This window comes from Muscardinus avellanarius (genome assembly GCF_963383645.1).
Source record: "Muscardinus avellanarius genome assembly, chromosome: X".
Taxonomy (NCBI): domain Eukaryota; kingdom Metazoa; phylum Chordata; class Mammalia; order Rodentia; family Gliridae; genus Muscardinus; species Muscardinus avellanarius.
Genome location: NC_137792.1, coordinates 15,407,587 through 15,424,601, shown reverse-complemented (window position 1 = coordinate 15,424,601; position 17,015 = coordinate 15,407,587). Strand labels below are relative to the sequence as shown.

The 17,015-nt window shown below is 35.0% G+C and overlaps 1 protein-coding gene across 4 annotated transcripts in view; it reads right to left on the bottom strand.

The window, feature by feature from the left end:
• Positions 1 to 17,015, bottom strand: part of CNKSR2 (connector enhancer of kinase suppressor of Ras 2) — a gene marked incomplete at both ends in the record, with an annotated part of 296,214 nt that overhangs the window by 55,389 nt on the left and 223,810 nt on the right. For all 4 annotated transcript variants that reach the window (XM_080718645.1, XM_080718646.1, XM_080718647.1 and 1 more), the window contains 3 exons: positions 4,886 to 4,953; positions 14,826 to 14,897; positions 15,175 to 15,248. In XM_080718645.1, coding sequence (XP_080574771.1) covers positions 4,886 to 4,953; positions 14,826 to 14,897; positions 15,175 to 15,248 — 214 coding nt within the window. The remainder of the gene's footprint in view (positions 1 to 4,885; positions 4,954 to 14,825; positions 14,898 to 15,174; positions 15,249 to 17,015) is intronic.

The following is a 17,015-nucleotide window of genomic DNA, read 5'->3' as shown; positions in this document are numbered from 1 at the left end:
AAATAGTATGGAGAATCCTCAGAAGAATGGGAACAAATCTACCATTTGATCCAGCAACACTACTTCTGGATATCTACCCAAAAGATAGGAAACCAAACTACCAAACTAATGAATATGTATCTATGTTCACAGCTGCACAGTTCACCATAGCCAAACTATGGAACCAGCCAAGATGTCCATCAACAGATGAATGGATTACAAAACTGTGGGTTATATACACAATGGAATTTTACTCAGCCATTAAAAAAACACTCAATTGCATCATTTTCAGGGAAATGGATGGAACTGGAGGACATTATGCTAAGTGAGATTAGTCAGTCACAAATAAATAAGAAAGCAGATGCTTTCCCTAATATGTGAGAGTTAGGGAGAAATGGGTCATAGGATGAACTCTAGATGAAAAAGGAAATCCTATAGAGGAGCAAACAAGACAACCTAAAGGAGGAGAAAGGAAACCTAAAGGGGGGGAGAGGAAAATCTCTAAAACACACAATGTACTTAAACATATCGAAGTCAACCACTAAGCCAAGCAAGGGAAGGATGGATGGGGAGGGAATGAGGTGGGAATTGGGTAAGAGTTAAATCAGTGATGTGTACAGGTATGTACACACAAGTTTTTACCCCAATGTGATGTATGAATATAATGCACCAATAAAAAATAAAAAATAGAATATCATAAGATGTCAATTATGATGCTGGGTGTGGTGGCGCATGCTTGTAATCCCCACGCTTGGGAGGCAGAGACAGGAGGATTGTGCAGGTTCGAAGCCGGCCTTGCTGGCTTAAGAGACCCTGTTTTCAAGTAAAAATATAAAAAAATAGGTTTCTGAGAGTGTAGCCTGGAGGTAGAAGGGTACTCCAGTACCACCAAAAAATAAAAAAATAAGATGTCAATTATGTATAAGATAAGAAGTTTAATATGTTTCTGACATATGTTAAAGTACCATGTGGAAATAAAAATGATTTCACAGATGCTAGTTGTACTGCATTAGCAAAAGGCTTGAATTGTAACTCTTAGCTTCTGCCAACGATGTTTGCCATATTTAGGTAGCCATTTAAAATATACTCACTTAATACCAGGGCAGAATCCACAGATAAATATTGTTTGAACCTACATATGCAATATAACTTATCAGCTCTTATGCATAATGAAATTTGGTTATATAATACCAAGTACAAAGGAGATTCCCTAAAATCAAGATTATCTTCAGGCTCAAAGGAACTCCCAGTCATAAATACAAGTTAAAAGCCGGGCGTGGTGGCGCACGCTTGTAATCCCAGCATTCGGGAGGCTAAGACCAGAGGATTGCGGTTCATGGACAGCCTCAGCTACTTAGTGACGCCCACCACAACTTAGTGAGACCCTGTTTTAAAATAAAGAATAAAAAATAGGGCAGGGGGTATAGCTCAGAGGTCAAATGCCAGACCCGTATAAAAAAAATTAAAGAATGAAATTCCAAGCTTCCTTATTTATGAAAATTGGCAGTTTCACAGATTCATTTTTCTATCACATTATCCACATTTATAATTCTTGTGTCTTTAAAAATTATAAATATGTTTAAGAACTTTTAATGCCTTTTAAAGAAATTTGAAAAGGAAATGTTATATTTTTAGCACTCTTATCACAAATGTAGTCCTATAAATTACACTGAAATATGAGGGTCAGGAATAAAATGTTAACTACTAAGATGTATTCCCAGGTGTGGTGGCACATGCCTATCTTCATAATTGGGAGGCCGAGATAGGAAGGTCACAGGTTCAAGGAAAGTCTCAGCAATATATGGAGACACCCAGCAAATTCATGAGATGCTGTCTTAAAATAAAAAATAAAATAAGGTTGGGGGTCTAGCTCAGAGGTACAATGTTCAATCCTCAGTACAAGCAAACAAACAAAACTGTCATTTTTTTAGTACTGGCGATTGAACCCAGGGCTTTACACATGCTAGATAAGTGCCTTGCCAGTGAGCTACCTCCCTAACCCAAGATGTGTCTTAATAACTAGCCTGAGAACTCATAGTTTTGATTGAGATTTGCCTGTATAGTGATTTGATGTAGATGGCTTCTATAGTATTTGTGGAATTATCCATGCTGTTTTCTTCTGTACCCTGGAGTGTTTTAGTTCTTTCCTTGAGTCCCATCTTACAAGAAATAGTTCAGAAGATAGAGCTAAAATAAATTCTCTCCCTATTCCTTTCATGGAAGGACTCTTTTTAGTGTAATTTCCACAAAACTTGATTTGTACTTTATGTACTTTATACATTCCACTTTCTATATTGCATTAAGACTATATGTTCTGGTAAAATACAATGTAATTTTAGGCAGGATGAGTGCCTAGTTCATCTTTACACAATTAAGAGAGCTAGTTGAGGGTCTATCACAGAAGAATTTAATGTTAAATAAAATACCTGTTATTTCTCTTTTGAACTGACCTTACATCAGTCACACTCACCATTTCCTCAAAAAGCATTTACTCAAGACAGTTGTAGGGGTGCACACTTATATCCTAGTACTTGGGAGGATGAGACAGGAGGAGGATTGCAGGTGTGAGGCCAGCCTCAGCTAGTGAGGACTTCCACAAGTTAGTGAGACCCTGTTTCAAAATAAAGAATGAAAAGTAGGGTTGAAAGTATAGCTCAGAGGTAGAATGTCCCTAGGTTCAATCTACAGTACTTCAAAAAATATTTACTCATTAACTCCACCTCTTTCTCAGGCTTTTTAAAAGAATATTTGCCTCCACCCAACATTTTTTATCAGTTGCATACTGTATAAAAAATTAGTACTTATGCCCAGTGTGATGGCACATGCCTATATTTCTAGTATTTGGGAGGCTGAAACAAGAGAATCACAGGTTTAAGGCCAGCTTCAGAAATTTAGAAACAACTTCAGCCAACTTAGTAAGACCCTACTTCAAAGTAAAAATAAAAAAGTACTGAGTGAGGGTAGCTCAGAGATAAGAGTGCCTCTTGGTTCAATTCCCAGTAACTAACACACACACACACACACACACACACACACACACACACACACACACAATTTGTTGTCTTGTTTCTCTTTAGCTTTTCTTAAGTAATTTCAAGCATAAAGTTTTGAATTAATAAGATGATATATTCCCTGTAGTAGCAACTATTTTTTGCTATATGAGGATCTTCCTGCCCTATTTCTACACCTTGTACTGAATCATAAATCTCTACTCCCTCACTGTATTGCCTAAACTAAGATTAGCAAACCTTGGCCTGCAAGTCAAATGTGGCCCTCTGCCCTTTCCCCCCCATGGCCTATGGAAATAGAATGGATTTTACATTTTAAATGGCTAAAAAGGAATAAAAAGAATAGTTTTCAAAGCATGAAAACAGACATGAAATTCAAATCATAGAGGCCATAAAAGCTTTACTGGCACACAGCCATGCCCATTCATGTCTGCGGCTGCTTTTGTACTACAATAACAGAGATGAATAGCTGCAACAGAGAGGATGTATGATTCTCAGTGCTCAAGATATTACTGGACTCTACAAGAAAAGTTTACTGACAGCTGCCTAGACATTTGCTGACATATTGGTTTGGGATCTTTTTTATCTTCTTTGGATCTCTATAACTTTAATTTATAGATTTTAAAAAATGCTTCCCCTGAGATTTTATTATAAGTGTGAAGGAAACAGGATTTTAGAATTTTTATATTAACAAACTGGCTGTGCTCATCAGAGAAACAACTACAAAGATATATATGTTTGTGTTAATCTGTGGAATTTTTTGCTTTAGAATGCCTCAAGTATGCCGGGCGTGGTGGCACAGGCTTGTAATCCCTGTGCTTGGGAGGCTGAGACAGGTTCGAAGCCAGCCTCAGCTACTTAGTGAGGCTCTCAGCAACTTAGTGAGACCCTGTTTCCAAATAAAATAGAAAATTGGTCTGGGAGTATAGCCCGGAGGTAGAAAGCCTCTGGGTTCCACCTCCAGGACCACCAAAAAAACAAAACAAAACAAAACAAACAAAAAAAACCAAATAGAATGTCTCAAATAATTAAAAAAATGTTTCTAAAGAACTATAAAGGGTCCAAGGTCCCTTAGTTATAAAGTTACAGATTTATGTTTCTAAAGGGATATACAATAAGCACAATGACCACGGTTTTCTTTATTAAGACTTCAATTCTGTATCACAGCAGTGTTTCACGAATTGGAGGTCAATACTAAGGCAAATTCCACATGATCACAGAATTATACTGTAATAAAGCTGGAGAACATAACTAAATGAGATACTTTATGAAAGAAAATATTAGTCACCTGAACTCTTTATATAAAATGTCACTTAAGTATCTATTAAATTGTTAAACAGAAAGAACAGCTTTCTGACAAAGACCAGGACATGGTCAATATGTAGGCCCTATTATAGGCCTTTTCATTTTTAAGATTGTTTCCTCACAGGAAATAGGTAGAAGGAGAGGGAAATAATTAGGAGAAACTCTATCTTTTGTGCTCCAAAAATTTGGAAGTTCTGTGTTTACCTAATACTGAACTTATAAGATGCTAAAGTCTGAATTAAAAGTACCAGAGAGAAATAATCACAAATTCATATAGTATTTTCTTTTTTTTTTTCAGTACTAGGGATGGAACTCAGGGACATTCTACTTTCGAGCTACACCCTCAGCCCTATTTTTTATTTTTTATTTTGAAACAAGGTCTCACTGAGTTGCAAAGGGCCTCACTAAATATCTGAGGCTGTCTACAAACCACAATTTTCCTGTCTCAACCTCCCAAACGCTGGGATTACAAGTGTGTGACACCATGCCCAGGAGCATAGTATTTTCTTTCAGTTGATAACAGTGAATCACCATATAGCATGACAGTAAGAAAATAAAGTGTAACATAGTTGTAAAAAAATGTATTTACTTACCTTGTTCTTGCTTAATCCTCTCTCTTTCTGCATATCCTGCAGTCAGCATATTAATTCTGTTAAGCCATCTGAAAAAAAACCCAATTATTAAAATCACTAACATTGCAACCTGCCCCTCAAAACTAAAAATATCACTTGGCTCTTTATAGAAAAAGTTTATCAACAGCTGCCTAAACATTTGCTGACATATTGGTTTTGGGATCTGTTTGTCTTCTTTAGATTTCTATAGCCTTGACTTTAACTTTAAATATTTACTTCATAGAGACATTTATTTTAAGATATCTAAGACTATATTGATAATCCTACATAATAAGATGTGTTCTTTGTTACCCAACATATGGGATCTTGAATAAGCCACAATTTACTCTAGTACAAACTATTCCACATCAAAGATGTTATTTCAATAGAACAGTTGGGAAAAGCTGTTAATATTTGTAATATAAAGTGTTTAGCTCTGTTAATTTTGTTACTCCAACTGTAGAACTCCAAATATTCTTGCTCTTCTGGTTTTTCAGAACAAATTCTCCTTTAGAGACACAAATAATATCTGGTATAATTTATCCTGATAAGAGAAAAAGTTATGAATCTTGCCTGTGAAATAATTGTTTTACTGTGAAATAAAAGTTTTCATTAAATTAATTTAAGTTTAATGATTCAACGAGTAATTCAGAAAAGTGTCAGGAGTATTTTGTTTTCCAAAGGTACAATGAGCATATACAGTAAAATATATGGGTGTTTTTTGGTGTACTGGGGTTCCTGGAAGCCCTTCTAACTCCGGGCTACACTCCCAGACCTATTTTTATATTTTTATTTGGAAACAGGGTCTCTTAAGCCAGTGAGGCTGGCTTTGAACCTACACGATCCTCCTGTCTCCGTCTCCCAAGCGCGGGGATTACAAGCGTGCGCCACCACGCCTGGCTAAAATATATGTTTTGACCTCTGTTTGAATCTTGAAAATGTATTTTGATGAGCAATAATTAGTTAAAATAAGCCTTAGTTCTTTTTCCTCATTTAGTACTCCTGCTATGGCCAATGTAGGGACTGTCTGAAGCAAACCACTATCTCCATCACTTTTCTTTCACAGGGCTCTGGCTCATTACTCCACATATTTATAGTATACTAGATTATAAAATCATGGGGCTGGGATGTGACTCTCATAGAGTGCTTTCCTACCATGCATAAAGCCCTTGTTTCAGTCCCCAGTGCCACAAGAAAAAGAGACAAGCAAAATATCAAATCAAAAAATCTTTTTTTGGTGTCCATGTATGTGGTACTGGGGATTTAGACCACAGGCAGCCTATCTCCGAGTTAACACCTCCAACTCTATATTCGTCTTGAAATAGGGTCTCATTGGGTTTCTGAGAGTCTTGCTATATTTCTGAGGTTGTCCTCAAACTTGTTATCAGCTTCCTAAGTATTGAAGTTACAAGCATGTGCCACCACGACTGGCTTACAAAATCTTTAAACAACTTGATAATCTCTGACTAAATTGAGGAAGAACCTACGATTAAAACTAGCTTGGAGAGATTTGAAATTATTAGTATAAATAGTATCAGATTTTATATATATACATATATATGCATATACATACATACATACATACATACATACATACATGCTGGAGATTAACCCAGGGGCATTCTACCTCCAAGCTACACCCCAACCCCAATTTTTTATTCTTTATTTTGAAACAGGGTCTCACTAAGTATCTTATTATGATAGTGTCACCCATGTCAAGTGGAAGATGGCATTTTTTGAAGTGACACATATATTTAACCAATTTTCCTAAATGATGTTAACTGTGCATCAGATACTTAGTATATCATGCAAAGGGAAGGACACAGTGTCTCTAGTAGACAAAATTTTATCCATATAAAGTTAAAATCTCACTTTATGAATAAGTCACTTAAAGTCAAACTTTATTTTGACAACACCTACAATATAATTATCACCTCAAGTAGGCGTTGGAAGTAAACATACTAGAAGAGTAATAGAATACTGCTCACATGACACACACACACTCAAGAAGATTATAAACAATAAATCAAGAAGTCAACTTCAGGACAACTAACCTTTTAAAAATGAATTATTAGCAAAAAATTAAAGTTAAAATCTAATCTATAAGCCAGGTGAGGTGGTGCACGCTTGTAATCCCAGCATTTGGGAGGCTGAGACTGGAGGATCATGGTTTGAGGACAGCCTCAGCTACTTAGTAAGGCCCTTTGCAACTCAGTGAGACACTTTCAAAATGAAGAACAAAAAATAGGGATGAGGGGTGTAGCTCATAGGTAGAATGCCCCTGAGTTCCAACCTCAGTACCACAAAAAATACCAAAAATCTAGTCTATAGTTCATGTGTAGTGAGAAAGTGATCAAATTTGTACTGCAAGGCAAATCTTACCATTCTTGAGAAATATTGGCCTGTTGCTTCCTGGGCAAAAATTGTGGTAATACTAATATAAAGGAAAGTTTCATCAATGAAGTGATGTGCTTCATTACTGAAGTTCTGTGTATTTACTACTTTAAAAAATCATTGAAATTTATTTTAATCAGAATAAAATACTAATTAATACTTTACAAAATTATTAAATTTTAATTTTAATTAGAATTCTAAAGAAAATGAGATCTTTATGAGGTGAATCAAGAAATTAAAAAGGGGCTTCCTCAATTTTTCAATTCAACAGCATTTATTTATTTATTCATTTGTTTAATATCTACAATGTACTGAACAATGAACTATATTTAAGGGATACAGAAATGAACAAGACATAGGTTTTGCCTCCAATGAACCTTAGAATTGCTAATTTTCATAAGACAATTAAAGTTTAAACTACTTTTAGGAAGAAAAATTCTATTCATAATATAAACTCTTTGAAAAGTATGTGGATATACTCAAGCCACTGTATACAGCCACAGAAGGTTGAATACTACATTATTGTTGGTGCTGTCTTGAATAAACTTGTTCTTGATGCTTTTGCTGAAAGATACTAATATACTTGCTACAGTTACAATTAGGCATTCTTATGCTATTATCAAAGCAGACATATATATACATATATATATTAACTGACTCAAGAAATATTTATTGAAAACCTGCATCAGGGACTCTTCTAGACACCCAAAATATAGAGGTAAAAAAATACCTGCCTTCATAATATCGTACATCTTTGTGTGAGAGATAATAGAAATAAACAAATGTCAAGTAGTAGCAAAAGCTAGTTAAAAATAAGTAATGAAGGCAAAAAATTAGAAGGTTAAAGGTGCTGCAGGTGAGGGAAGGCTATTTTAGGTAAGGTAGACAGGGACACAAGTAACAAATTTGGAAAATTTCAATATGTTGATAGGGAAATTCTTTAGTATTAGGTCTGAATTAAACACATTATTCTCTCACAAATACTTTGAAACACAAAAATATAGGTAAGGGGATATTTGGCTTACTGTAATGAGATGGCTGACATAAAACAATGTATTGAGAGGGAAAATATATATATATATATAATTTCCAAATAGATATTGGTAAATCCTCACAATAATTATAAGGGCATATGTACTAACGTGGTAATGAATCTATAGGCTGAAAAATTTCAAGAAATACATCTCAGAATATTTTGTTTCCCTCCTATAGACTTAAATGGGCAAGAAAAAAACCTTTAAAAACATGGGTCAGTGTTCATTACTGAGAGAATAAATGAATGGTAGTGGGGTAATCAAGAGTGCTTTTGCACACTACCTTATAATCAAACTTAAAGCTGCTTAAAATAGATGAGATTTAAATATTATCTCTCTTTATCTACACATACAAACACATATGTTGAGGTATATGTATGTGTATTGGTGTGCTCAAATTTTACAGAAGAAAATGCAATTTAGGAAATACTTTCCAATTACTAGGTTCAGTTACTACCAGCACTGTACATTTTTTAAAATTTAAGAGGTCAGACCAGATAAAAAATTAAAAATGAATAAATAAATAAATAAATAAATAAATATGGAAGAGATATTCATTACCAAGATATATTTTCATAACAAGTAGATAGGCTTTAAAATTATGAAATAATATATTTATTATAATTATTTTATAAATATACTTTCTCTGGAAGATTTAGGTATATTATTTGAAGAGATTATACATATGGAATAAATCAACACCCAGATAATTTTGCTGTTATGTAACAACCAGGTGACTGAACAAAGCTGTATGTGGTTTTCTCTCCATATCAACAATCCTCTATTTTAAGCAATGACTCCTCCTATTAACTAAAAAATATGTCTATTGAAAGTAACCACTAGGAATAAGATGCTTAAAAATACAATACGAATCCATTATAGTTCAATTAATTTTTATATTATTATTATTATTATTATTATTATTATTATTATTATTATTATTTTGGTGGTACTGGGGTTCCTGGAAACCCTTCTACCTCCGGGCTACACTCCCAGACCTATTTTGTATTTTTATTTGGAAACAGGGTCTCTTAAGACAGCACAGCTGGCTTCGAACCTGTGTGATCTTCCTGTCTCTGCCTCCCAAGCGTGGGGATTACAAGCATGCGCCACTAAACTCGGCATTATAGTTCAATTTAAAAACAATTTAGTAATTCAGTTTAATTCTGAAAGGTGTTATATACCATAGCAAGCCTTATATAAAACACCATTTTTAAATGCATAATGAGATGACATTTTTGATAAGACCATATTTTTCTTTGACTCTGCTTAGAAAAAGCAATATAATGAACCAGATGGCTTTGGTTTAGTTTCTTCTGTGATATTCAGAAACTAGATATGTCCATAGGAGTATTAGGGAAGAAAAGTGACACCAGCATTCTGTGGAACCTATTGCTAACATGAAGCAGAAAAATGGAGTCCAAGAAGTTCATAAAAATGTATTTTGGGTACTGAAGATTGAACCTGGGGGCATTCTACCTCCGAGTTACATCCCCAGCCATTTTAAGTTTTTCAATTTTGAAATAAGGTCTTAAAAAGTTGCTGAGGATTTCTTTAAATTGCTGCTCTCAAACTTTTGGTCTTGACCCTGTGATTCTCCTGTTTTAGCTTCCTAAGCACTGGAATTATAGACATGCACCACCATGCCTGTCTATAAAAATACATTTTTAAGCATGAAGTTTCTAAGCTTATAAAGGTACCAATTGGCATGTATCATGGATCATTAAGTTATGGTAACTCTTAGAGGAGGTGACTAGGATCTAATGCATACATCTTGTAAGACAGAGTATACTAATATGTGTCATTTATTTTCAATTTAGTCATGATATAACTCCTTAATATTTATCACAAGGGGACTGAATATAACATGTGGTAAAATTGGTAGTGAATATCTAGAACAATGGAGTTATAAAATGATTAAAACACAAAATAAGTGTATCATACAACCCCCTACCATGTGGATGTGAATCAACACTTTCTTCTTGAGACCAAGGAGAAAAATCTCTCCAAATTCCAATTACCTAGTGTGAAGTTTCTAGAATGATACATTATATAAATCAAGAAATAAAAGGAAGAGTTCCTTTATTATTAAAAGATCATACCTTTATGATTTCCTTATATTTAATTCCTGCTTTGGAAAACCATGTATATACTCCCAAGTGTCAAAGAATAAGATTATTTAAAAACTACATTCAGAAGATGGCGACCGAGAAAAGCGGGGCTTAAGAGTCCCGCTAACAACCAATCTCCATTACCACAAAAAGAGCGCCTTTCATAGCCAGAAAACACCATCACCAGAAAAACAAAAAACCACCAGGCTCCAGAGAGAAAGCGGACTGAGAACAGAGCTCAGGGCCACAGAGGAGACACACGCGCCCGAGGACGCGGCAGCAGCGCCATACTGCCGGCGGCAGCGGCGAACTCAGCGGACGGCTACAGCAAGCCGAGGTGAGCCGATGCGGAACAGCCAGGCGGGATCTTTCGGCGCAGACAGCATTTAAAGCTCCCAGTGGCTGAGCTCAGCACACGCTGCAGGGATTCAGAGTGGAAATCAAAACCAGAGAAGAAAAAATACGCCAGCCTCATGGCCGAGGGCGTGGCAGAGGCGCCATATTGCCACCGGCGGCAGCAGCAGCAGTGAATTCACCGAGTCCAGTACAGCTACATCTACGTACTCAAGAACAGTGAGTCAAATTGCGGGCCACAGAGGAGAAATCCCAGTATTGTGCCTCCTGGGACTTGACCCAGTGAGGGAGTGGTGGTGGCAGAGATATCACACCATAGGAGAGCGTGCAACCTGGCACCCCCTGTAGTTTAAAGCAGCCTCTATCGACTCCCTGGGTCGGAGACTCTGTGATACAACCCAGTAAAGGAGTAGTAGGGTCTGAGATAATACAGACTCGAGATCCAGAGCACCTTAAGTGAAGCCATAGTGACCCAAGGGAAGAACCCAGAGAAGGCACAAACCTCCGAAATCATGGGAAAGAGGAATAACACTGAAGTAATGAATGTGCACAACCCCACAACATCAGAACCTGATAAAACAGAAAATCAGAGATTTCTAGAAGATCAAATCAGGAAAATAACTGTAGAAATAATAGAGGTGCTTCGAAAAGAACTCAGAGAGAGCCAAAAAGAGATAAAGGATGCAATTAATGAAGTAAAGGCCTCAATTCAAAGCACAAACAACCGATTAGACCACATGGAGAACAGAATCTCGCTCTTAGAAGATGAGCAATCCAAAAATGAATGCATAGTTTCTAATCTAGAAAAAGATATCCAACAGCAGGAATCTGACATTGAAGAAATATGGGCCCATCTTAAGAGAGCTAACCTAAGAATAATTGGAATAGAGGAGGGAAAAGAAAGTGATACCAAAGGGATCAACAATCTCTTCAAGGAAGTAATAGCAGAAAATTTTCCAAATATAGAGCAAGAGGTTGATACACAGATCCAGGAAACTTATAGAACTCCCTTTAGACAGGATCCGAGAAGAGGATCCCCACGCCATATAATTGTCAAAATGACCAATGTGGAAGCCAAGCAGAGAATCTTAAAGGCAACAAAAACAAAGGGCCAAGTGACATTCAGAGGCAAACCAATTAGAATCACTCCAGACTTCCCAAACCAAGTCATGAGAGCCAGAAGGGCTTGGAGTAACATATTCCAAACTCTGAAAGAAAACAACTTCCAGCCAAAAATTTCCTATCCAGCAAAACTTTCTATCAAATTAGACGGAGAAATAAGAAGCTTCCATGACAAACAGAAACTGAAGGAATTTATGTCTTCAAAACCAGCGCTAGAGAAAATACTCAAAGAGATTAACTACAAAGAAGAAATAGGTAACACTCACCAGAACCAGAGAAACAAGAGTTTCCATCCAACAGACAACTAAGATTGATTATCTGTGGAGATTCATTATTTATGTTAGTCTGTTACCTATCTCTAAATTGTATTGTTTGCCTTTATTGTTGTTAATTTTTAGGATTTCTAGTTGGAATATTAATATACCTTCAGATATAGCATTTGGAAATATTTTATCCAATTCTATTAGTATATTTTAACTCTGTTTACATTGTCTTTGGATATACAATATTTTCTTTTATTTTTTAGGGAGTTTGTATATTCTTCTGTTGCCTGTGCCATTGAAATCATATCCAAGAAATCACTGCCAATTTCAATGTTGTGAGGTTTTATGACCCAGATTTTCTCCTAAAAGTTTATAGTCTTAAGATTTATATTTAGGTCTTTTATCTAGTTTGAGTTAATACTTGTATGTGGGATTAGGTAAGGGTCCAACTTTATTCTTTTCCATGTAATTATTATTTTTCAACAATATTTAGTTAAAAGATTATTATTTCCACCACCAAATCTTCGTGGAAACCTTGTCAAAAATAACTTGACAATATAGGGAAGAAGTTAGCTCTAGGCTTGTATTTAACTCCAATGGTCTATATATCTGCCTTTAGAACAGTACTACACTGTTTCAATTATTGTAGCTTTATATGGTTTGAAATCAGAAAATATACATCTTCTAGCTTTGTTTTTGCTTCGAGATTGTTTTGGGTATCTAGAGTCCATATTCCATATCAGGATAGATTTTTTTTCTGAAAAATAAATATATGATAGTTTCACCTAAAAAAAAGAAAAAAATATTCTCTGGTAAGAAAGAAAGCAAAAAGAAATATTGAAATGTTATCTTTAAGTCATCAAAAGCTTGGTATCAGACAAATGAAACTGTTATGTGAGATTATCATTTTTAATTTTGGATAAATTGCTATAATACTAGATGTCAACCACTAAGCCAAGCATGGGAGGGAGGGATGGGGAGAGAATGGGGTGGGGATCGGGTGGCGGCTGACTGGGCGATGTGTGCATGTATGTCTACAAAAGTTTGTATCCCACAATGATGTATGAATACAGTGCACCAATAAAATAAAAAAAAATTACATTCAGTATGTTAAGCATATTTATGAAACTGTACCATTTTTGTTCTTAAAAATACCTAGATATCATTTTAGAGCTATACAAAGACAGGCAAGTGGGCTAAAAGCCTAAAAATATAAGAGAAATATATATTGACAATAGATACTTAAATTTATTTGCCCTCTCAAAAATCCTATCAACAAGTATGGTTATTATTTTCATTGTATACAAGGGTCAATGACCCAGCACAGAGAGGCCAAGTTTCTTGCCTAAGGTTGCATAGCTAGTAAGTGGTAGAGTCAGAATTGAGAAGGTTATTATCCTCACTCAGCTATTGTATACAGTGGACAATAGGAGGCATGGAGAGATCAAGCTCTATCTAAGGATGCACAGCTAGTAAGTGGTAGAGCTAGAATTTAGATAGGCTGGTTCAAGCCCAACATGCTCCTGTGGGGTGCTTCTTCCTAACTGTAGGCAAGATACATATATTAATATATATCATATGTCTATGACTGTTTGAATTATAGAAAGGGAAAAATTTTTAATCTTAAACCCAATGTTTACATTTTTATTAAAGGAAAATGGAAAAGTAAAGGAAATGGAAGAAAGGAAGAATCAGAATGTGGTAGAGGATGGGGGAAATATGTAATATGTATGTATGTTATCTCTGAGTTACCAAATAAGGACAGAGTCATTTAATCAGTTGGTTATATGGTTCTTTCTGGTGATGGACAAAAGGTGACAGAAAGAAATATTAACTTTTCTTAGGCCTGAATTACTGAGATGAAAGAATGCTCTGTTAAAAACATTCAACATCTAAACCAGTTAGCTTTTATTGTATACATTTACTGCTATCTAGGAATAAATTAAGACATATTCTTGATGTAAACTTAAAAAAATCTTTAATTGTGGTAGATTTCCTTGGGCCTATATATGGATTTGGGTACCTTTTTGCTAAACTTGACAGTCAGTGAGTTTGAGAGTGTGAATGTGCATGTGTGTATGCATATGTAACTAAGGCTTTGCTCACGCTAGGTAAGCCTCTACCACTGAGCTACATTCCCAGCTGATGTTTGACTTTTTAAACGCCATCCTGTCTTTATTATTGTTATTATTTAATAAGTTTTATTGTATATATCTAAGGCTTATAATAAGATTAGTTATGGGTAAGTTCTATTCTTTAAAATTAGATATGGCTACATGAAACTATAGCTAGGAGGTCCATTCCATTTTAAAGTAATCGATTTAGGAACTTCAGTGACATTTTCTAAGCATTATTAGAGAAACTCAGAATTATTTATTTATTTATTTATTTATTTTGGTGGTACTGGGGTTCCTGGAAACCCTTCTACCTCCGGGTTACACTCCCAGACCTATTTTTATACTTTTTTATTTGGAAACAGGGTCTCTTAAGCCAGCGAGGCTGGCTTCGAACCTGCCCGAGCCTCCTGTCTCCGCCTCCGAAGCGTGGGGATTACAAGCATGCACTACCACGCCCGGCACTGAGAAGAAACTCAGAATTTTAGACCTGACTCTGTAACGACTTTGAAACTGAAGTAAGACTTTACCTGTTCATATCATCAAGATGTTCAGCAGCAAAATAAAAACTTTTGATTTTTGGATGACAGGCTTTGAATGCACTGCAAAAAGAAACAAGGTACATTTATTTTATTACAAATTGGAAAATAAGTTCGAACCAAATAATTTTTATGGGTAAAATTACCTCAACATCTAACATGAATTCACATATATAGTGCTTCTACCACAATTATAGAAATCAGTAAAAAACCAATTCTCTGCCCACAAAACTGCTTTCTTATTACCTCAATTTGAGAGTATTAGATGAGCAACCTATAATTTAAAAGCTGGAAATTAAAAATGTATTTTCCCTTTTATCCTCAAATAAAATCAACTTACTATTTCTTGCGGCATTCACTGGCTCTATCAATTTTAAATTCAGGTAGACTGATGAATCCTTCGGCTTTTTCATCCTAAAGAAGCAAGAATCTTGTTTAGGCTATCACATAAAAGGTGTAAAGCTAATAATAGTACAGAAGTATGTCCTAAGTAGCTATATTAATGAAGCTTTTCATTCCATTTATTAAAATTTGACATTTGAGATTACAATTGTACTTCTACTTGTTATATATCATAAATTGAAGGTATGTTTTGACTCTTTAGAATAATACTAGAAATTAAAATATAAACAGAAGTTTAAAAGCTTTTCTTTATTAAAATGAGGATATAGCATCTTTAATTCTCAAAGTGAAATATGTTTAATAAAAATTTTTCTGGTGCTTAGAGTTTACTTCTGTGGTAGAGTGCTTGCCTAGCTTATGTTATGCCCTAGGTTCCATTCCCAGAACCTCTCTGCTCAGCCTCCCACATGTAGGAAAAAATATGGTCAGAGGGTACATATACTTTTATAACATACAAAATAACTGTAGTTCACATTAATGATATACATTTTTCTAATGATTTTTGGGTTTTGGCCCTGGGGATTGAACCCAGGGGCATTCTACCTCTGAGCTATAAACCAAGCACTTCTCAAAAAATTGTTTGAACCAGGGTCTTGCCAAGATGCTGAGTGTCTTGCTAAGCTGCTGAGGCTGGCCTCAAACCTGCAATCTTCCTGTATAAGCCTCCCAAGTCCTGAGATTACCAATGTGTACCACCATTTCTTTCCAGCTTTTCTTATGATTTTAGATGTTCAAGTCAGGTGTGGTGGTGCACACTTGCAGCCTGCCTCAGCAACTTAGTGTGGCCTTCCACAACTTAGTAAGATCCTGTTTCAAAATAAAAAAATAAAATAGGACTGGTGATGTAGATGAGAGGTAGAATAACCCTGGGTTCAATCCCTGCTAATACACACATACAAAATAAATGTTTAGATATAAAATATAGAGTTTTTTTATTAACTCAATTTCTTTTCTGCCTCCAACAATTCTCTAATTGAACCTGGACTATGTTTTTCTAATTTATACTTTTTTGTGTATTCAAAAGTTTATAACTGAACTAGTTCAACTTGATCTTCAGTATCTGGTTTAAGATACATACTAAATTTATAAAGTTAATTTTTCCTTTGAAAATTGTATAAAATACATAAAATCACTGGGCTAGGTTATAGCTAAGTGGTAGAATGCTTGCCTAGCATGCACAAAGTACTGGGTTCAATTTTTAGCACTACAAAACAAATTCATAATATATTCCTCTATTTAATGCTAGATAAGAAAACCCAGAGCGAATTATTCAAAATACAAGTTATTCCAACTAAGGTAAGATAATCTTTGGCTAAATACTTTAATTATTATGTTCCTTCTCTTGGTCATGACCAAGCTCCTTAGACTCTTTTTCTCCCACATTTTTATTTCATCTGTGCTCCTTATATATCAAATTCAAGTGAGATTTCACTTCCATACATGATCTGAAAGAAACAGAGACTCTCAATTCTGTGTGTGCGTAGGTACATGTGATTTCTGTCAATGCTGAACTTCTATGCAGAACTTAAAAGCTGTGTATTATAAAAAAAGAGTGGTATGAATTATTTTCAATCTTTGAATATCTTTTTTCCAGTCTTGGATTAAATACAATGTTTGCAAATTCTGTTCTCAACTTTTACTTCTATGTTTTATTAACTTTGATATTCTTAATTTAAAAATTAAAATTTTGAACAATTTAAAGTATTATTGAGGTAGTTATTATCTCCCCATTATGACATGAGGAGGAAGTTTTAAATTTCTTCTACAAAGGTTGCACTA